Source organism: Mus pahari, chromosome 18 (assembly GCF_900095145.1).
Source record: "Mus pahari chromosome 18, PAHARI_EIJ_v1.1, whole genome shotgun sequence".
NCBI classification, from domain to species: domain Eukaryota; kingdom Metazoa; phylum Chordata; class Mammalia; order Rodentia; family Muridae; genus Mus; species Mus pahari.
Genome location: NC_034607.1, coordinates 50697320 through 50719639, shown reverse-complemented (window position 1 = coordinate 50719639; position 22320 = coordinate 50697320). Strand labels below are relative to the sequence as shown.

Genomic DNA, 22320 nt, shown 5'->3' with positions numbered 1-22320 from the left:
CAAACCTCGTACCTCCTCTCATGAGAGTCCTGGGAATGATTAAAGAGACAAAACAAACAAACAAAATAACCAAAGCAGCCTCAGGATGCGCTCCCACCAGTCTGAATGGTAGGCGGGGTGGGGCAGCAGAATGGTAGTAACAGGTTGAAGCTCTTACCTCTGTAGTCCCTGGAATAAAACCACAAATGCTACCAAGGAGCCAAAGGCGTTTATTGAATGAACATGGAAAGGCAAGGTTTGCACGGCATGGTGGGAGCTTGCCTCCGCCTCCGCTGACAGGCTAGAAGATTAAAGCTCAGAGCAGAACAGATCCTGCACTGGTGGAATGCTCGACTCATTTTTTTCTTTCAAGTTTATAAAAACAAAACTTTTGTTCTTCTATGTACTTCCGGGCTCTTGGTAGGTCGCTCAGCCTTTGCTTTGTCACCAGAGTTCTCAGCTGGGTTTACAAATAGACGTGCTCAAGTCTGCCATCTGGTGGAAACGATAGATATTGAGACCATTTTTGCTTTAAGTGACTATGGCTAAACCCTATGTTGGGGAAAGGGGGAAGAGTTCATTCAGAACAGCACTAAGAAACACGAAAAAAGGAATTAACTTAAGAAAGTACCCGTTTAAAGGAAACTGAAACTGTAGTGGGGAATTATGAACACTCCTGTAACTAGAAAGATGTAGCATCTTTCTGAGAGGGATCTCATCCCTATGCATTCTATGCATTTAAAACCACAACAACCAGGGAACTACTACTGCCCACACTATCCACAGCTCATCCTGAGCAGGAAACACATTCTACTTTTTTCTTTGGGTAATAATCAAATGAGGGGCACAGACAAGAACATACTAAAGCTGATATTCAAGATGACATATCACCATTACAGTAGAGTGACATGGAATGACTGTAAAACACAACCAAATGCAACAGTAAATATAAACCAAGGGACAAGACTGGCTTCTGCAACAGCTGGAACCAGGGGATGCGGGAAGAGTTACAGGGAGATGCTCTATTACATTCTGAGCCTTACATGCAGCTGAGTTAAATGTCTGAGCCTAGCTTTACTAAGAAGGACAGTAGTCATAAAGGAAAAATTGCATCTACTTACTCATAATAGGAAAACATTGTCACTGTATGCAATTGAAGGTTGGTAAAACTGTTGAAGAAAATGATAACATTCTAAAATTTTTGCATATAAATGACTCCTTAAAGTTCATCAAGTTTAACATGTAAGATCTTTGCAGTCTATGTAAACTACTTTAAAACCTTCAGAGCGAAACCCAAAAAGCATCACCCAGTTCGAGTTTGAATAGAACCTCAGGGTCTGCTCAGCACTGAGCCTCTCAGCTCTCTCAAGTTCTGCTCCCATCAGGGCTCAAAGCGCTTCCTCTGCGCGAGGGAAAGCTACCCCAGCAGAAGAAAAACCAGTGTGACAGACGATCTAGAGGATGCTGCAACATTCTGCTTTTCTTAGGAATTCAGTTGTTCCTAAACGAACATGTAACCTCTTGTAGTCCTGCCCCTCACCAGCCTGCCCCCACAGACCCTAAGCAGCATCACAGTGAGGTGGGGGAATAATTCATGACTGTGCTAAGACTAAGGTTAACCTCCTAAATGGAAAGAAAATGAACATTAATAGACTATATAGGCAAACTTTAATAAAAGATATACTTGGACAAATGAGATTAAAAGTTCACATAGTATATAATCGTATAATTGAGACAAACCACAAAAATACCATTTGATATTCATTCATCAAACTGGCAATATGCAAAATGAGAAAATGGGCACTCTTGTATACTACACTTGAATAAACTGAAAGCACTACTGGAAGACAATTCAGAACCATTTAATTGATTTTGTTTCTGTACTTTGTTTTCATTCAAGTACTTATTTAAAAAAAAAATCCCAGTACATGGCCAGAAAATTGAGTCAACTTTAAATGAACTTGGACTCTCCGCCCCAAAGGAACTGGGGATCAACAAAGTACAAACTCTTACTGATGAGCTTCCCAAGGGCTTACTGGTACTTGACTGAACAGATAAGATACCTGGCAACATTTTATTTGAACACGCTGTCCCTTCAGGATAAAACCAAGCAACAGCAACTTAAACTTTTATAAAAGGTAAATGAGTTTGAACTGAAAAAAAAAAAAATACAGAACGCAATACTCACTCACTTTATAACTGCTACCCAACCTCCCGTGCTAATGTGATGTCTTTCCTAGCTGGGCAGGTGGCATATGCCTGTAATCCCACAACACTGGAGGCTGAGGCACAGGCTAACGATACACAGCAAGTTCCTGTCTCCACAGAAATAACCAGTCTTCTCCGGTTCACCTGCTCCGCTTCTGTACTTAGTCTACGTGGCACAGCTGCAGGCTGTACACATCATCCTTGAAAGCTGAGACTGCACACACTCTTTTGTTGTTGTGTCATAAAGAAAAATGACAATTCAACCACAGAACGAGGCTTTACTAAAATTCACTTCATATATTGTAAGTGGTTTCTAAGGCATAGACTTTCACTTATATACTAAATCAGTTCAGAAGTAATTTAAACGGCGCTTGACTGTAGTCCAAACAGTATACAGCACTCAGTGACGAACTGAAATAAGAACAAGACTGACCAAGCAGGCACAGTGCCACTACACCATGACAGCTTTGCTAAAGGCAGTTACAATGCTACCGACAGGTGATGCTTCCAAATTCAGAGACTGCAGAATACTTACAAAGCAGTGTGTCATAACCACTTAATGACATGTTTCTTTCAGCTCCCCAGCCCTAGACGTGTTTGGAAAAGCGCAGCATTCAGAACTGCTTCCGCCCAGCCCTTCCTCCTTTCTATCAAGCTACTCAAAGTCTGAACAGGGACAGAGCATGCTACGCGGTTATTCTTCCTTGGTAACATGTGCCTTGAATTAGGAAAGGTCTAGAGACAGTCAGCTGACATTAGGGCGGGACACTTGACCTGAAGACAATTAAGGGGTGGGAATTCAATATATGGGACTTACAAAAAAGTCAAAATACAAAACCATGATAAATATGCAAACTTTGAATAATTATTAAGACTGAGTTTTCCTGTATTGCTGAATCTGCGTAAGGAAAAGGGTCCATGTGGCAGACAGACTTGAGTGAGCAGTACAATGAATTATATAGTTCAAAAGTTCACAACTGAGGGGCTAGCAAGATGGCTCAGCGGGTCAAAGAGCTTGCCGTTAAGACTGACAACATGAGTTTGATCCCTGGGACACACATGGTAAAATGAGAGCCTACTGTTGGCATGCACCCCCTCCATACACACACATAGCATATATACCGAAGTCATCACCATAAGGAGTTACCCACTTCAGAGTCCAGAATGGACCTATTAAGAGAGTACAGCTTAATTCCACTCTCACTAAAAAGAACCAAATTCAAATAAAATAAAGACAGTGCATGCTGTCTAGAAAGGGGCGCCTGAGGCTACAGTAACCAACAGTGTGGTCTTTGTAAGAGTTTACACAAAAGGCAACAGATTATAGGTAGATAGTAGAAATGGACCACATGCAATTGGGTCATTAGTATTTGACAAGAGGCATGGCGCTGATACACCAGCTCTGTGAAAAAAATTACTAGTACTATGGATTAAAAAAAAAAAAATCGAGAGATGCACGTGGAGAGAAAGAAAAAGAAAAAAAAAACTCTTAAAATGGTAAGAGTAGGGCATCTTCCTGTCTGCTGTCAAGATTTCTTCTGCAATCTAAGACGCTCTCCCACTTTCCCACTATGGCATCCAAGACTCACCAGAGTACCGGAGACGCATGGTGAGGCTGGGCAATGTGAGCCCAGTCAACAGTGAGTACAGCCACTGGCATCACAGACTGTATCTCTGAAAGCTAGAGAGATACTCAGGAGCTGGGCAGTCAACAACTCAGCTAAAACTATAACGAGCTTGAGGCCAGGCTGGGCTACAAAGCTGAGTTCAAAGTAAAACCATGCCTCAAAAACAGAAAGCCAACCAAATGATTAAAAATACTTAAACATTAGGGATTATATGTGGGATGATTCCATAAAGGAAAAGGTTAAATAGTGAGAGGCCCAATATGCAAAGTTAACAGGAGATGAAAAACAGACTGGGAGAGTGTGAGCACACAGAACGGTGTTAGCAACCATGCTCTGAGTAACCATGGTGTTAGCAACCATGTTAAAAAGGCAAATGGAAAAGAGACACTCAAAAGATCAATGGTGTGAAGAATGTGAGAACTGACTTCAGAGAAGTCAATACACATTTTTTTTTTTTTTAACATGTAATGGGAAATCTGAATTGTATAGGTACTAGAGAATTGCTTGTCTCACTGGCAAAACACAAGGGCAATACTGACAACTGATGAGGATGGCAGGGATGGAGACACTCTGGCCCGTGGTACCCATCTGCTCATCTCTAGCATGCTTGGAACCACCAACTCGGTGATGCAAACACTTAAGGACCCAGTCATCTTATTTGTAGTATTTGACTGGGCAAAGCACTAAATATTATGCTGCAGTCACAAAACTAGGCAGTATGTCTGTTTTTAGTGCAACTTAATCACTCATATTCACTTTCTAGAAGAGGGAGATATAGAAGAATTGGGAGCAGGTTAAGTTTAAGCCTAAGTAAGGCTAGGAAACACAATTTCCTCCCCATAATATACCCAAACAAAACATGGTTGGTGGATCTGTGGGGAAGGAGATCGGTTCCTGTTTGAAACAGTCTCAACTATGTAGCTCAAGCTGGACTCAAACCTCTAATTCTCTTTGGTTCCAGCCCCTGAACATTAGTGTGCGCCCGCTGCCAAGCGCAGCAGTGACAGCTTTTAATCTTCACTTTCAAGACTCCCACTTTTCTTTTCCCACTTTCCATGTAAAGTAGATCACAATACCAGGCAACACTGCCCACAATGTAGGCAAGAGCTTTCTCCTGGTGTCATTTCTTGTGAGTAACCATATAGGTTCATCGGCCAACTTATAACTCTGGATGCCAACTGACTTCCTAATTTCTATCTTCTAAAAGTTAACAGTTCCTTATTCTCCTTTAATTCCAACTTTCAGGAGGCAGAAGGCAATTTCCTGAGTTGAAGGCCAGCCAGGGCTACATCCTGAGACTCAAACAGGAAAAAGCAGAAGTGCTCTGGAGTTGAGAATGGTACCTAGGCACCATTTATTTTGGGTGTTATCACACACTGGGGAGAGCTTGAGCTTTATTTCTATTGCACAATGACGTAACTCATCAAACCGGAGCCTAGGCTGAAGGAGTAACTAAGTGGCTCTTTCTTGTTACATTGAAGAAAGACCCAGTTCAACTCCCAGCAGAACAAAAGCAAATAAATAAATAAACCAAAACACTTACCCAGTCTTGCTTTTGGGCTCAAAGAAAAACTCCCAGAGTTGAATGGGGGCAGGATGGGACAGGATGGGACCAGAAGCATTTAACTTTTAATACTAACCATCTCTATACACTGGACTACTTCTTACAATGGATTTTCTGCACACCTAGTTTGTGTAAAGATTACAATGTAATTTTCACTGAACACTGTTTAGCTGCCTCCGCCAAAATCTTACCAGATAACCTTTTCTTTAACTAGCATTATCTTCACATTACAGCATGTCGCTTATGCCTGTAATCTCAAAATACTTCAGAGGCCGAGGCAAAAAGATTACAGGTTTGAAGCCAGCCTGGGCTGTCCTGAGATAGCCAAACAAGAACTATGTAAGACAAAGACAATAAAACAAGTATTATTTAGAGTAAGATTTACGCATTTTCCACCCAATGACCACTACAGTGGCACACATCTGTAATCCCGGTGTAGGGCATGGGGGATGGGGGGGTGGGACGACATCCTAAATCTGAGGTCAATCTAGGCTACACAGCAAAATCACCTCAGAACAGAACAACGTCTACCCCTAAGTGTCCAGCTCTTTAAAAGCTTGTGTGATGGAATAGTCAGATCTGCTCTAAGGCACCATTATTGGAGCTGTGGATTGAGTTAGCTGGCTACTTCTCATGAGAACGCCGTGGTTAGTGTAAAAGAATGACTGTCCAGGAGACACCTCCTCCATAATACATGAAGCGAGTGTGTCACCTAAGGACAACTGGCAGTATTTGTTGCCAAGGATAAGTTTCACCTTTCAAAAGAAAATTAAAATTCTAAAAAATCTCCATCACCAAAGCTTGATAGCTTCCCAATTGATTTTAAAAATCAGTTTGATTAACAAATAAATTTTAACCATAATACAAATGTCAGCATTGAATTATGCAATTCAGTGAACTAGTATTCTCCAAATGACCAACATGCATAGGTAGAAATCTGATCAAAATGAAGGACAGACCCAAAGGGCTCCACACGCACAGTCTTCTCACAGGAAAGGCTCTAAACCTAACATGTTCCTTCCTTGCCAGGTCTGTGTGAGGCTGACTTCAGCAAACAAGCCACCAAGTGGTGGTGCACAAAACAAACAAGGCATTAAAAAAAAAAAACAACAGTCAAATGCAGCCCCTGCTGGAAAGTGAAACTGGGGCCATGCTTTGTGTTTATTGTTGTTTATATTTAAGAAATTATTTTTCATAAACTGATGCTATCTCTGATAGCGTGGTGTTTTAAAGTTACAGACAAAAATGCCTGTTTTAAATTCCTATACAGATAGCAATATAATCCACAAAAGCAAAAAGTTCTTTGGGATATTTAAAATTTAAGATTAAAAATGGGTCATGAGTTCAAATTTTACAAGTAATTGGACAGCGAAGGTCACAGGAGTGAAGCATCATTAACTATGGGTTTCTCTTTCTAGGTTATAAACATAGTATTGCTACTTCAACGTCCACTAACCACTCAAGAGGTGTTTTCTCAAGTAGCATTAACAGGAGGTTCTAGAGCAGAGGGGAGGTTAACTAGCAGCGTCCTATGTGGTCTGGCTGACCCAGCCTCTTTTAGAGCTAGGATTCATCTATGATCATATCAGTTTCCACAAGTATGCCAATGATACGTGTTTAAACCACAACCAATCTTGCGTTTTTATTCTTGAAAATCACACCAAAGAGTAATGTCACACCGCTTTAAAATCGATTCTTTATTCAGGTAACAGGTTGGTTATGCTAACCGCACTGTAGGAAACATCAGAACACCATCCTGGAAAGGGACTATCAGTACAGTTCTCGTCAGGGGACAGGTTAACAATGACCCATTTGCATTCATCATTCTCCACCTTTTAACAACCCCCAAACCCCAGTAAAGGGACAAGTAGCTTTTAACACCATCATGTGAAGCACTTTAACTTACAAGACTAAAATCTAAAGAATAAATAAAATATATTGTGGCAGTAATTCCTTTTAGAGCAAAAATCAGGTGCACAAGAAATCAAGTGACCAGGAAAGCTGTCTGCATTCAAATGTGTGGCTCCCCAGAAACAGCCTCAGGAAAATGATACAGAAAATACCATAAATTCCATTTCACATAGGACCAGATAATGACTCCTGTTTTAACTACACACAAGGGTATTACAACCTGCTGAAAAACAATTAAAACATATGGGAAAATGTTTACAAAGCATCCACAACATGTAAACCATGTACAAATGGATACATTCATTACTTCTCCAAACTCCAGTAACTTCTTTTTGATAAATATTTTACTCTTCATGTTCAGCACTAAATTCAATACATGCAAAACTTAAAAAATTCAAAGTTATTGTAAAAATAGAACTAAATAATTTAAGTACCTATGTGACAGCCACTCTGTACCGTGCCCAATGTTATAAAATGAAAGGTTACTGAACCCATGAAAATATCTCTGTATTTCCTTAGATCTAAAATAGATAATTTAAAATGTATTTATACTATTTTGATGTGATATTCTGAGCTTTTAAAATAACATAAACAGTTAAAAATTATACCAAATTACATAAAACTTGTATCTTAAAAGCTGAAAAAAATTAAAATTATAGAAACCCACATGTAAAACAAAAAGATCACAATTTACATTATAAAGGAAAATCTCATCAATTAAAATACTTCAAAGCCAGTAAGATGACAAAGCAAATTATAAATAGCCATAAATTAATCCATTTGGTTTTCCGAGCTCTTCTAGGAGAGCTGAAGGACGCAGCAGACAGGCTCAAGGTTTAAGGGTATATAGTATTGCCGGACACCGGATCGTGAAGCAAGGCAGTGTTACAATGTCAACATTATTGGAGAACCCAATTTAGTAATACAAGTAAATTGGAAAAAAATTAAATAGTAATTAATAATAAATACATATTCTATAGTAAATTGCTCACATGAAATTCCAGGCCACAGAACTAACAAGGCTTCCACCTTAGTGAACTGAAGAGCTGGAACTTTTCTCAAGTCCTTACTCTTACATGCGTCTGTGCTGTGTTTTGTGTTGCTTAAAAAAACCCATACAAACCCATAATGCATCTTCAGAGGATAGCTAGCTATATTCCCATGCACCTCAGGCACATTTGTTGATTTGTAGGCCATTTAGTTTTTCTACGGCCAAAAATTCAATACAGCTGTAACCAGATGCCTGAGGTTGGCAAAAAATACTGTAGAGTCCAGGCAATGCTAAGAGTGGCAATTACTGGGAACACAAATGGGAGCCAATGGTGGGAAATGCTAATGGTTTCTGCTCATATCACAAAAACAGTGTGAATTCACAAGAATATTTCCCCTTGTATTGAAGAAAATGTGATTAATAGTTTTCCCCCAATTTTCAGAATCAAAAGCATTTTAGAAGGTTATAAGGCTACCAATGAGTCTTCTAGATCGCCAGCGCCCTACAAGAAGAGAAAAGGAAGAACACTGTTATTATGTACCTGTACCACTTCCGGGGGGGGGGGCTGCATTTCAAAAGAAAACAAATTAGGTGAACAAATTCTCTTCCTTCCTTCCGTTTGAAAAAAGCATTTGAACAGAGCGATGTACGCATTCTATAATGTGTGACACGTGTATGTAACAGACAAACTGGAATTTTTCTTCTCCCATCCTTTTCCACCTAATGGCCTTCTTTTCCCAAAAACACTTAAAAATATTCTGGCTTGGAAAAAAATGAATCAAAATAAAAACATTAGCTACAATGTCTGAAGATTCCAAACTTTTAAATTGTGGTACATTACACAACTGGAAACACGAATATAAAAATATAAACACAAGTTAATGTATAGACCAAAAAAAAAAAAAAGAGTTTAAAATATCTGAGTATTTACAGCATCCTTCATAAAAAATATCAATTTTTACCAAAGCCAAAACACAAAACCTATTTTAAAGTAGCTTAGGATTCTTATACCTGTTAATACCTGATGAATACTTATAACCAATGCTCATGGGAGAATTTTCTTAAATAGTTCCATGTGCAAAACAGTCTAAAGATGAATGTTCTGCACCAGAGAAAAGGCAGCAGAACTACGTTATTTTTGAGTAAGCAAGACTTTAATATATACTTTTAATTAAAATGTTTTCTCTTTTGTTGATGAAAAACAGCTAAGCCAAAGTGTGCCAAATTTACCAGGACTATAAATGACCTTTATTGAGTTTTCCAGGGCCCCAAACCTGACTGTTAAATAAATGGAAACTGAGAGAGTACAAATGCGCAGGCGAGTCCACAGCTCAGGCTTTATTTACTTACACACGCATCAGTTCAGTCTAAACACACGGGGACATACATTGTGATGTGTAAAGTAGGCTATACAGAATATACAAATGAAAGCTGTATGGAAAGTACAGAGTTCTTTAAAAATTCATAAAGAATACAGAGAGAAGAAAGATAACCACACATCTCAATAAATTCTAAAAATAAAACTACAGAAATGTAAAATATAAACAAATCAAAACACACAGATTATCAACTCTGAAAGAAAGTTATAGGCCAGCTCTAGCCATTCCTGGAAGAACTAAAACAATAAGTAAACACAAATGGATTACAAAGCTGACTATGCAAGGTATGAGTATAGAAAATAAGCAGTGTCAATTCTACATAACAGGGTTTCTTTTCACAATGTATAGTTGTCTTTCCAATCAGTAATTTCTAATCCTAACTATTAAGAATTAAACTACTGAATTTAATAACGACAACCTATTTTCTGGCATACAATGTGAAATGACATATAAGTTCATTAAATTCAAAGTACTATAAATAGTCCATCTTAAACTATCATAAAGGTGTATGCAAAGACCTTTAAAAAACCAAGACTATAGGAATATAAGAAAACTAGTTTTTCAAGATTCAAATAACAAAATGGTTATATAAAAGCACACAGTATACTTCCTAAGTAAAAACTGCCAAATCAAGATCACAAAGATATTACTCAAAAAAGATCATATATTTTCCGCACTCCTCTTTGTCCCTGCATCTTCATTCCGGCTGTCTAAGTCAGCAGGACCACCCTCAGTGTGTCTCTCCTGAATTGTCACTGGGTTGCCAGCATCACTGTTCGAAGAAGCAGCTGCAGCCGCTGGGTCAGCCGGGCTCTCTTCTCCCTCTACTTTAGCTAGCCTGTAACTAGTCAGCATCTCCTCCAGCAGCTGTCGGTAGTTTCCCCTATGGTTAACTCTCATTTGCCTGAGAGCTTCCACCAATTTCCCCTGTGATCCACTCTCCTCTGCTTCATCCGAGGCCTTTTGTTAAGATTCAAGACCCCAGTGTCAGTAGACAAACTAGGATAGCACATGGATTTCATAACACATCACACAAAGCACTATTTTTTTCTACCACAAGCAGCATAGTTAAAAGAACATTTTCATTAAATATCAGTTCTTACCTGTGCAGATTAATAAAAAAATTTCTTATAGTAACATCAAATTATTTTTAGTCAATTACCACGATCCGGTTTATGACTTATTCCAATTACCATCTGGGGTTTAATCTGAAATTTACTTTGCTTTTAAAATTCAACAAGAACACACACATTTCCTAAAATAACTTACTTTAAAAACCTTGCTGGCTAAAATGATTTAGTTCAAAGGGAAGCTAGTGTTTTCAAGCAAGGCAAGGACAGAATGCTGAGGAGCCATCAGAATGTTAGCTTCTTCATCTCTGCTAACTGGTGAGTAGGGGGAAAGATACAAATGTAAAACTGCATAAACTTAAACTGGATTCTTTTGGAGATTTAAAAACTTTTGAAAATAAAATTATTTTTGCCTTAAAATACAATATTTAATAAAATCATTTCTAGATAAATACAATATTTTAAATACTGGAAAGTCCATGGGTTTCTAAAATTACATCTACTTAAGCTTGTTAGCAGAGAAGGATCTCACAGTCGATATTGATGAATTAAGACTGACAAACTGAACTCCAGACAGCCTTCCACACACCCCTCTAGTGTGCCATCATGACAGCCTTCCACATGTGCTCCTTCACACGTACCCATCACACAGCCTTACACACAAATCCCCGCACCACGACCGCCCATTTTAACACACACTTGCCCTTTCTGTGCACCATCAATGAGTCGCATCCTACATTGTTTCAAGAATGTGTAATAGGAACCTAACAGCGCTGACTCCCTGAGCGTGTGTGCCAGAAAACAAAGGTGGAGCTTAAGCTAAGGAAACCATGAAGAAAAAAAAAAAAAAAAAAATCACACAAATCTAGAAAGTCGGATGGATTACAGGAAAGCCGGCTAAGGCTCATCCAAGTACAAAAATGCAGACTTGATTAGTCATGACTGGATTGTTCAAAAACAAAAACAAACACAAAAACAAACAAACAAAAAAACCCAGTACTTCAGGAACAATTAAGAAAAATCTGGATTTGGTATTCCATGGCTTTAAGAAACATTCTTCATTTCTAGATATGATCATGGTATTATTGCCATATAGAAAGATGTTCTCATTCTAAAAGAAGCTGTGCTTTGAAATGTTAACACATAAAATAGTGTAATGTCTTTAACTTGTTTTCAAAAAGATGTGATCATGTGTATTTATGCATGGACATAAGACAGACAAAGCAACAGAGCAGAATACGAACAACTGGGATCTACACAGATTCATTGCCATTTCAATTCTTGACCTACTTGGCAGTTTTCATCCTAAACACTAGGAAAATAAACAAATGAAATAGGTTATTGTTGAGAGTCTAAGTCTTAACTACCTTTGGAAATATACCACTAATAAATCTACATAATAAACTGTGGTATTCATGAGAAAAGTGAGGGAAGGGACCTGAGTGCTTAAAAAAATTGTCCTATGGCAGAAATCAAAGACTATGTGTGTACGCCTTACATGTTTCAGGTTGCTCACTTTTATATATTAAAGTGGGAGAGAGGAGTGTGAGATGGCCCAGGCCCACATGGCTGCTCATGACAGTCTATAGCTCCAGTCCCAGGAGATAGATCCAAAACCCTCTTCGGCTCCTGAGGCACCAGGAACATAAGTGATGCACAGACTTATCTTCAGGAAAAACACCCATTCATATGAAATAAAAATAATTGACTATTCCTAAAGTCCTTGGAAAGATAAGAAACATGATGATATAATGAGACAGAATAGCAGGAGTTATGCTTTATTTCTTTGAATTTTCCTATTTTCTACAAGCATATTAACTATCAAATTGACTTTATTTTTGCAAGATTTGCTAAGATTTTCTTATATATTTATTTTTTCCTTTCCCCTTGTACTAAATATGTTCCCATCAGGTCCCCATCTGACTGTATTCAGGAAAGGCTCTAATCACTGTCACTTTTTAATCAGCCCTTTCAAAAAGAAATGTTTCATTTAATTTCACAAAGATCTTGTGAAAGGCCTCCCTAAAACCCCTAATCAGCAAAAGGCTTCCATATTATTTTTAAAAACGAATCATAGGACATTTATTCAAAACCTCTTCAGTAGGCAACTGGCCTACATGCAGAGTAGCTACCTACCCGGGTTTCACTGCACAACCATTTGCAAAGCTTTTAAATTATATAGGTGCCAAAACTGCATTTCAAGATACACAGGTTCTAAACTTATCTATTTAGTAACTCTGATAGACAGCCATGGCTACCTAAACCTATTTCAAGTTGGACTGTAGTAAAAGGCTGTTAGATCTGAGTCCACTGTGGTGGGTTAAAGTACAGCCTTTGCCTTGGCTGTCCTGGAACTCACTCTGTAGACCAGGGTGGCCTGTGCCTCCTAAGTACTGAGATTAAAGGCATGCACCAACCCTGCCTGGCAAAGGAGTAGCTATCTGCCTAGAAATAAACTATACCAAACCAGCAAATAAAAACCAGGGCTGTCGAGCAGTATGGCACATGCCTTTAATCCCAGCATTTTGGAGGCAGAGGCAGGAGGATCTCAGTCAGTTCAAGGACAGCCTGGTCTACAGAGTGAGTTCCACAATGACCAGGTCTACACAGAGAAACCCTGTCTCCACAAACAAACAACAACAAAACAAAAACCCCACCACCACTACCAACAAAAAACAGGCTATTTACAAAGCCTGGCATCACAAAGTCACTACGCTAAAATGATGACCATGTTTAAATTTTAAAACATATTTTAAAATTATTTAAGCTGGAGGATGAGGAAACTGCATTCAAAATATAAAGTAAATTAATTTAAAAAATCATTATACCTAATGGGAAATTTTATTTTCTCTGAGTAGATAATGAGCAGCCGAAACATCTTCCCCAGCAATTAGTTTTCCAAATACTATTAAAGTAACTGTTTCATAGCTTCATTAAGAAGCTATTCCCCAGAGGCAGGGGATTTCTGAGTTCGAGGCCAGTCTGGTCTACTGAGTGAGTTCCAGGACAGCCAAGGCTACACAGAGAAACCCTCTCTCAAAAAAACAAAACAAAAAACAAAACAAAACAAAACAAACAAACAAAAGAAGCCATTACCGTGCTTTCTTGTCAGCTCACCTACACTGTATCTATTATAGTAAGTGCCTCCACCTTGCAGGCCTCCCAAGCCTCTCTAATTAGAACACACATTTCCACCTACTTATCCATATCCTTCATAACACTCGGAGGGGAAACCAACGCCTGTGCTAGGAACTTAACAGGGTCATTTCATCTTCACAGGCACCCTCTGGAGTAATACTGTAACAAGTAAAGAGATCTGGCCTTTGTGTCAATGAGGGGCAGAGTTCAGAAATATGCCCACATGTCACCAACATCAATCTGGATGCTCCATTGAATGCATTATGGTACATGAATAGTTTTGCATTAGAAATTTCTAATAGATTTAGACACTTATTTAGAGGGATGTTTAAGAGGCTGGAGAGATAGTTTATCAGTTAAAGAGAAATGGCTGTTCACCCAAAGGACCAGGGTTCAATTCCTAGGATCAACATAGTGGCTTACAACTAGCTCAAACTCCAATCCCAAGAGATCCAATGTCCTCTTTGGCCTCCACAGATACCAGGTATGCATGTGATACAAAGACACATATGCAGAACACCCATGATTTAAATTTTTATATGTATGTGTGTATGTATGTATCCATTTATATGTGTGTGTGCATATAAAAAAATATATAAAATGTTTAAAATGTTTACAGGAATCTGGAGGGATGGCTTTGCAGTTGAGAGTAACTGCTATTCCTGAAGAGGGCTGGGGTTAAGTTTCTAGCACCCACATGGCAGCTCACAACCATCTGCAGCTCCAGTTTCAGAGGCTCCAACCTTCTTCTTGTCTTCAGACACTACATCTACATGGTGCACCTACTATACATGCAGGCAAAACATTATATATACAAAATAAGACTAAATATATTTTTGTATAACTTTTACTCTATGGCTGGGTGTGGTGGCGCACGCTTTTAATCCAGCACTTGGGAGGCAGGGGCAGGAGGATTTCTGAGTTCAAGGCCAGCCTGGTCTACAGAGTGAGATCCAGGACAGCCAGAGCTACACAGAGAAACCCTGTCTCAAAAAAACAAAACAAACAAACAAAAAAAAACCCAAAAAACAAAAAACAAACAAAAACTTTCATTCTATGCAAAACTCTCAAAACAGGATGAGACAAGAATGAATTTCCCTTAATGTCTATGTCATCTAGACTAACATAGTTTAATAAACAAATATTTTACTACAAGCACACATCCTTGGCACTGGCGCGGGTTCAGTGAGCAAGAGCACACTAGCTGTTCAAGCCTGAGGACCTGAATTCAGACCCCAGTACCATAAAGCAGGGTATGGCCATGGTCCTGCCTGTAAATCCAAAGCTGCGTGATAGGCAGTCAGGAGGAGAACGAGGGTCTGCGCCTGCCAGCACAGTGCTGATTCCTTACGACAACCTGCTTCTAAGGAGTAAAGCTGGAGTCAGACAGCCGTCTCAAACACAGAGGGCAAGAATGGACACACACACACACACACACACACACACACACACACACACAAGCACATGAGGGAGGGGGAGGACACAAGGGAATTCCTGAAGCTCCCTGGCCAGTCTAGCCAGGTCGCTGAGCTTCAGGTTCAATGGAAGACTTAACCATGGACCTACAGTGTGTACACATATGCATGCATAACTGCACAGACCTGCACTAACAAGTACACACGTCACATAACAATACACAGAAAGTGCAGCCTTGTATCTCGATCGGCAGTCTTCTGGACATTCTGGTTGGGAGCCTTGCCTTTAACCGCTGAATTCTCTCCAGCCCAGCACCTTTTTGTTGTTGTAGATGTGTGTAAGTCAGAGACCTCAGCTTCTTGTCACTGCTCAGATGATGTCACTTTATCTGAGAAAGGACTGTCACCTGCACCTGGGGCTGATAGGCTAGACTAGGCTGGCTGGCCAGTGAGCCCCTCATCTCCAGCTCCCCGGTGCTAACATTACAAGCACGCACCACTTTACCTGGGTTTTTACAAGGATATTGTGGATTGTGTGGCAATCACTTTGCTAAGGTACCCACGCAGCACCTATTATCTCATTATTTTAGAGGGTTTAGTCTGTCTGTCTGTCTGTCTGTCTGTCTGTCTGTCTGTCTGTCTCTCTCTCTCTCTCTCTCTCTCTCTCTCTCTCTCTCCCCCCCTCCCCTCTCTGTCTCTGCCTCTGTGCATGTAGATGGGAGTCAATGCTAGTGTATTCCTCACTCACTCTACACTGTAGCTGTGAATCTTTCTGTAAACATGGAGGTTGCTGACTGGCTAGTACACTCCTGGGATCCTCGGGTCCCACCTCCACCCTATTTTTATGTATTTCCTATGGATCAAACTTAGGTGCTCAGGTTTGTATGGTAAACATTTATGAATTAAGACATCTATCCAAATTCACCTTTTCAGGTTAAAGAAATTTAGACTATCAGAAATGAAGAAGACTTTGTCCTATTCAAGAAGTGGTTCTGCTGTTGTTTATTTTTTTTATGCTGGGAATTGAGCTGGGGGCTTTGTATCTGCCGGCAAGCTGCATACATCTCTCCAACAAGCTGCATACATCTCTCCAACAAGCTGCATACATCTCTCCAGGAAGCAGAGCTTTGGTACTGACTGCTGCTGTGGGTACGGAGGCTATACTCAAAATAAATCAGACTAAGCCCAATTTCACACCCAGCATTTTAGCAAAAGGGAAGGGTATCATTGTAGAGCCAGGTGCTTTAAGAAGGGGTACTTTTACTCTACATGTTATAAGGAAAAATCCTTTAGGCAATTATTCTTTTGGAGTGGGGAACACTGGTTCCTTTGAGAAACTGATAAAAGCCAGAGACATACTTATTAATAAGGAACGTATATGTATGCAAACACTTTCAAGACTTTCTGGGGAATTTGCAAACCCCTGATTAATGATCCCTACCAGAGCCTTCCACAGATTTGTGTGTTTTGGTTAGGAATTTAATCAATATTGTTTGCATTAGTAAGAGTGAACAGGCTCTAAAATATAGAATTAAAAGAACACCGTTAGCAAACAACTCAAGAGGCCTTTTAGCCTTCGATAAGCTTTCTGAATATTTTTAAATTATTAAATCTCTGGTTGATATTCAACTAAACTTTTGGACATATAATTATTATTTAACGTCTCTTAAATGTTCAACATAAAACCTAAGAAAACATATGAATAAGGAATGGTTGTTCATGCCGATAGCCTAGCACTTAGGAGATGAAGAAGACAGGCAGAAAGATCAGAAGTTCAGAGAGCAGCTTCAACTAAACACTTTCACGCCATCCTGGGCTCATCACATGAGGCCCTGTCACAAACAACAAAAAACAAAATAGAAGCAAGCAAGCAAGCAGATATCAGCCTGTATGAAATACGGGAGCAAGGAGAGGGATAGACATTTATTTCTGATACTATTTAAAAAGTATTTAGAAAAGGAACAATTCTATCTCTGATGGAGTAGGTATCTTTAAGTTAAAAAATAAATCTGCCTTAACTCTGAATAGCATTCTTTTAACTTTAAACAATTTTTCTATTATACTAAAAAAAAAAGCTAACACTCCAAAACAATTTTGACCATTCTCTTCTGTGTTTCTCTAGACCTTTGTTCTTCTGTATCCTGTCAACATTTTCTACATCTGCTGAGGTCTCAGAAGCATTTATGGACTTCAACTGTGTCTACCCACTGACTTTAAGTTGTCAGTTTCAGGGCTAAGGAGTAATTAATGCTTAGATGTGTCACTCTTTTGCTTCTCTGGTTTCTCAGGACATTTCTATCAATGGCAACTTGCTCAACATAGGTGTGAAAGAATATGATAATGTTTTCCAAAATAAGATTCTCGTCTGTAACGTTAGTCTTTACAGTGAGTGTGTAAGTTCTTCTACTCTAGTATCTAGTAATAATGAGCTTAGACTATTTTATCTAATTACTTTACAACTCTTTAAGACTTCCAGAATCTACATCCTACTATAGTCAATGTTAAACTGACAGAACTGCCACAGATGGGCTATGGATACAGTGTTAGAACCCATGCCTAAAATGTATAACTAGAGTCCCAAGTCATGATCTTACTTTAACATGCATACTCCTAATGCATAGCATGGTTCCTCACTCAGCAGCTCAGGAGGCCTCTCTCCAACAATAGCTCTAACCGTTTCCATTGTCAGTTCTTCCCAGAGCCACTCTCTGCTCTGGCTGGTTAGAGCCCCCATCACCTTTTTTCAAAAACCCTTGACTCTTTGATTTCTAGACTTTGGCCCCACCTTTCTCCATCATTTCATCATATATATACATACATACACACACACACACATATCCCCTTCTCAAACTGTTTGGGTGTTGAGGGCTGATTTCAGAGCCTACCATGTACTAGGTAAATGCTTACCACCAGGGTTATGGCACCAAAGCCTACCAAATTCTGTATTGTGTCATTCATTACCAACTACTCGACACACCTTTATTTATTGTTTGTGTGTGAGTGTAAAGTACATGGTATGAACACGTGTGTAGGATCACGCCTCTCCCCCTGCCAATTCACTATGTTTGACTGTCAGAGTTTAGACCGTTGAAGACCAATGGAAAGCTTACACATGGATAATTATGTAATCCTAAACTTAGGTAACTATATAGAATCTGACTTAAGGGTTGTTCATTTACCCCTAAACTCAAGGTCCTTGTGCCTACTCATTCTCACTTAAGTAGCTATCATGCATGGTTATGCACCATCTTTAAAAACTCAGTCACCTGTGGTATAGGTTAAAAAAGAAATGTAGAGAAAGTAATAATTTTCCAACTCTTGATCGCAGGAAAGGATTTCTGGAGGAATTAAATAATTCAGCAGGATCTAATTTTTGTAAGGATTGCCCATCAAAGTTGCATTCAGAAATAATCGAGAAAACAGGAGTATGTTCATGGCTATCAATTCAGTGAGTGACTACATTCTGAAGGCTTATTTCTGACAGTGGAGGACCCCATGTGGCATCTATAACAGAACCGTCATCAGATACAGCAAAGTTTAAGTTGTCAACATCCTTTACATATTTGTTTGAGGTTTCTCTGAGTTTCTCTTATCTGTATTTTTATATTAACGCTCACAATTTTGGATATAAATTTTGAATACTATGAGGTAAGTACAAGCCACAAAAGATTCAGAATCGATACTGCAGAGTAAGTATACATTGTTATTAAAACAATGTTGCTTTTATTCAACTCACTAAAACTGCATTAATAGTGAAATATTATCTTCTTATTTCTTTTGGTTTTGGCTCTATACAGAACCTCACTATGTAGCTCTTGCTGGCCTTGAACTCATAGAGATCATCCATCTATCTATCTGCCTCTGCCCCGAGTACTGTGATTGAAGGCATATACTACTACTGCACTTGGTATTATACTAAGGTAGTGTACACTTCAGTAATGAATCCAAGGAAAGCAATGCAATGAAAATAAAAAGAATGTTATGAACTGACTGCTTTCTAGATCCACCATGTGAAGCTATAGGCCAGAGGGTGCGGCTATGTCTTCTCAAGGGATTTCATTACTAAGTATGGGCTTCCTTAAATCTTTGAGTGAGTGTGTGTGCATGTGCGTGTATGTGTAACTAGTACTGTTCTGTTTTGTTTTTAAAGATTTATTATATATATACATACACACACACACACACACACACACACACACACACACACACACATTGTAGCTATCTTCAGACACACCAGAAGAGGGCATCGGATGTGAGTTACCATGTGGGTGCTGGGAATTGAACTCAAGACCTCTGAAAAAGCAGTCAGTGTTCTTAACCACTGAGTCATTTCTCCAGTCCCCACAACATTTATTTTTAGATATCACAAACTTGAAAAACCTATCAGAAATACTGAGTCCAACATAAAGAGGGGAATGTGTCCTCTTCTCCTGAATATGGATGCTATGCAGGGGCAGCTGCAGCTCATCCTTCCTAGGGCCAGCAGAGTAAGGAGAACAGGAGTGGAGCCCAGCTCCTCATTCACACAGTCACAACCATCACTACCAATTAAATAGCTTCAACTACCTCACCTGAGCACAAGGGTTACTAAGAGAATAACTTACTAACTTCTGCTGCTGGTAGCTGAAAAAATTAGTTATTTGGAAGCACATTCTTGCCTCAAATGAAGGTATGAGAAAGGGGAAGAAAGGCAGACACATAGGGAAAAGCAGAGATGGCTGACACAAAAGTAAATGACAGCAAACCCTCCCATAGAACAAAATTCTATGTCTCTAAACATTAACTGAGTCTTAAAATGAAAAACAGCAGTTAGATATTACATATGCACACCATTATGTGAATTATTAGTATCTAGTACTTATAAACTACCTTAAATATTTAGGAAATAAATGTAAACTTACCCCATCATTGTCTTTGTGTGGATTAAGTCTACTATAAACAGCTTCAATAACATGGCGCCTAAAAAGATATGTTTTATTGTGTAAAATTTGAAGCTCATATTTCAAATACTTTGTCCTGACTACAGAGATAACTGTCACACTAAATACTTTTAGAGAACAATTCCACATTTTACTCATAATTTTTTGATCATACAAAATCTACTGCTCTTATTAAGCAAAAGACATTTATCTTCAAAGAATATATTTCTTAAAAAAAAAAATCTTGGGCTGGTGAGATGGCTCAGTAGATAAAAGTGCTCTCTGCCAAGTCTAATGATGTGAGTTCAACACCTGGAAGGCACATGATGTAAGGGGAGACCAATTTTGCCAACTCTGTCCTGGCACACACATGAATGACCACCACACCTAAGCCCTGCAGAAATCCATCTTTTCCGATGACATGTTTTACCTCTAGATAAATGAGCTACTTCTGATTCATTTTCTTCCTCACGATGATTTAAACACTAATTTTAAATGACTGCAAAATTAGCACTTTCTGGTCTACTTACTTGCCAGCGAGACCTCCCCCGGGAGGTAAATTTGGGATATTTTCTGCAGACAAAATGCGCATCACATGGGCAAGATCGGGCATTCCTTCCTCCCCAGACTTCTGCATGATTTCTGTTGGTTTAGGAACAAGACATAATTGATATTCACCTGTCCATTCTAACATAGTTTCATAAAATATAAACTATAATTAAATGTGTAAAGATAAGAGGACAATAAAGAAAGAAGTCAGTGAGGAAAATGGTTTATACCCAACAAAAGTGATTCTCTCAAAGCTGTTGAGGAAACTATGGCATGTGTGTGGTATAAGCACAGGAATACACGTGGCAGCTAAGGGTCAGTGTCGCTTCCTCCTTGACTGTTCTTTACCTCACTCTGAGATAGGGTTTCTCACTGGACCTATGGTTTATCTACCTTTGTATGCCCTACTGCTGGGATACACCACCACGCTTGGCTTTTCCATGGGTGCTGGGCATTCCAACTCAAATGCTTATGCTTTTGTGATAGGTATATGACCAAATAAGCAATGTTTTCAGCTAAGATTTTTAAAACTTTATGTAAAAGTAATATAATGAAAAAATAAAAGCTGAGAACAGTGGTGCATGCCTGGATACCAAGCAATTGGGAGGCAGAGGCAAGAGAATCAGGAGAATGGCCAATCTACAAAAGGGGTTCAGCTGGAGGAGTTTCGGTCGGTCGGACAGTTACAGCGAGGCTTTGTCTAAAGTCATCGAAGGAAAACGAAAACAATGGCTGCCCAAGAATCACAGAAGATTTAAGTCAGTTTTATAAATTGACACTTAACACTTACGTTCTATATCAATTTCAAGAAAATCAATTATAGTACTTGTAAAATAAAAACTTCACCGTCTCCATTTTGTATGTAATTACAGAAAACACTTGAAAGCATGTGTGTATGCATACATGTGCATGTTTGCATGTGCACAATGACCTTTTTTGTAATTTTCAGAGGGACTGAGGGGGTGAAAAGGTAAAAGTGGGGCTCTCAGGTGAAACCAAGGCCACCTAGTTACCTTGAAAGGGGGGATCCCTACCCAGGTTCACTGGTGGGCCACCACAGCCACCCAGCTTTCCAGCTGAGCTCTGTCCTCACACTGGCTGTGTCTGCAGTGGGTGCTTTAACTTCAGACCCCATCTTCTCAGTCCTTCATTTATGTCTTTTCTGCCTCCTCTCTCTTTCTCCACTCCCCACCCATGTCTTTCTTTTTTCTTTCTGACTGTCTTGCGTATCGTCCAGTCTGTCCTCAAACTCCAAACAAATCCTCCAGCCTCTGCTCCCAGTGATGGAAGCATACTCTAAAACAGCCTGCTCTATTTCAGCAGAGATAGTGGTCTACCCAGGCTGTGCACATAAGAGGCAAGCTCTGTAGCACTGAGCCACATTCCCAGCTCCAGCTAACTTGCTTTAAAAATTTTTTTCATTGCATTTGTAAAGATTTCCTTGTATATGTACGAGTGTCTTGCCTGCCTCCGCATGTATGTCTGTGCACCACATGCATGCATATGGTATGTATGTCTGTGCACCACATGCGTGCGTACTGTATGTATGTCTGTGCACCACATGCGTGC

The 22320-nt window shown here is 39.3% G+C and overlaps 1 protein-coding gene across 3 annotated transcripts in view; it reads right to left on the bottom strand.

Moving 5' to 3' along the window:
• Nucleotides 1-225: 225 nt before the first annotated feature.
• Ppm1b (protein phosphatase, Mg2+/Mn2+ dependent 1B) overlaps nucleotides 226-22320 on the bottom strand; it is a 64956-nt gene continuing 42861 nt past the window's right edge. Inside the window, exons 4-7 of one of the 3 annotated variants that reach the window (XM_021217597.2) lie at nucleotides 20733-20844; nucleotides 20185-20242; nucleotides 1101-1148; nucleotides 226-474 (exon numbers count right to left, since the gene is read on the bottom strand). In XM_021217597.2, the coding sequence (XP_021073256.1) occupies nucleotides 1101-1148; nucleotides 20185-20242; nucleotides 20733-20844 (218 nt within the window). In that variant the 3' untranslated portion in view covers nucleotides 226-474. Of the gene's footprint in view, nucleotides 475-1100; nucleotides 1149-7057; nucleotides 8784-9506; nucleotides 10621-20184; nucleotides 20243-20732; nucleotides 20845-22320 lie in introns of those variants that run through there. The other 2 variants (XM_021217598.2, XM_021217595.2) reach the window with 2 other exon arrangements.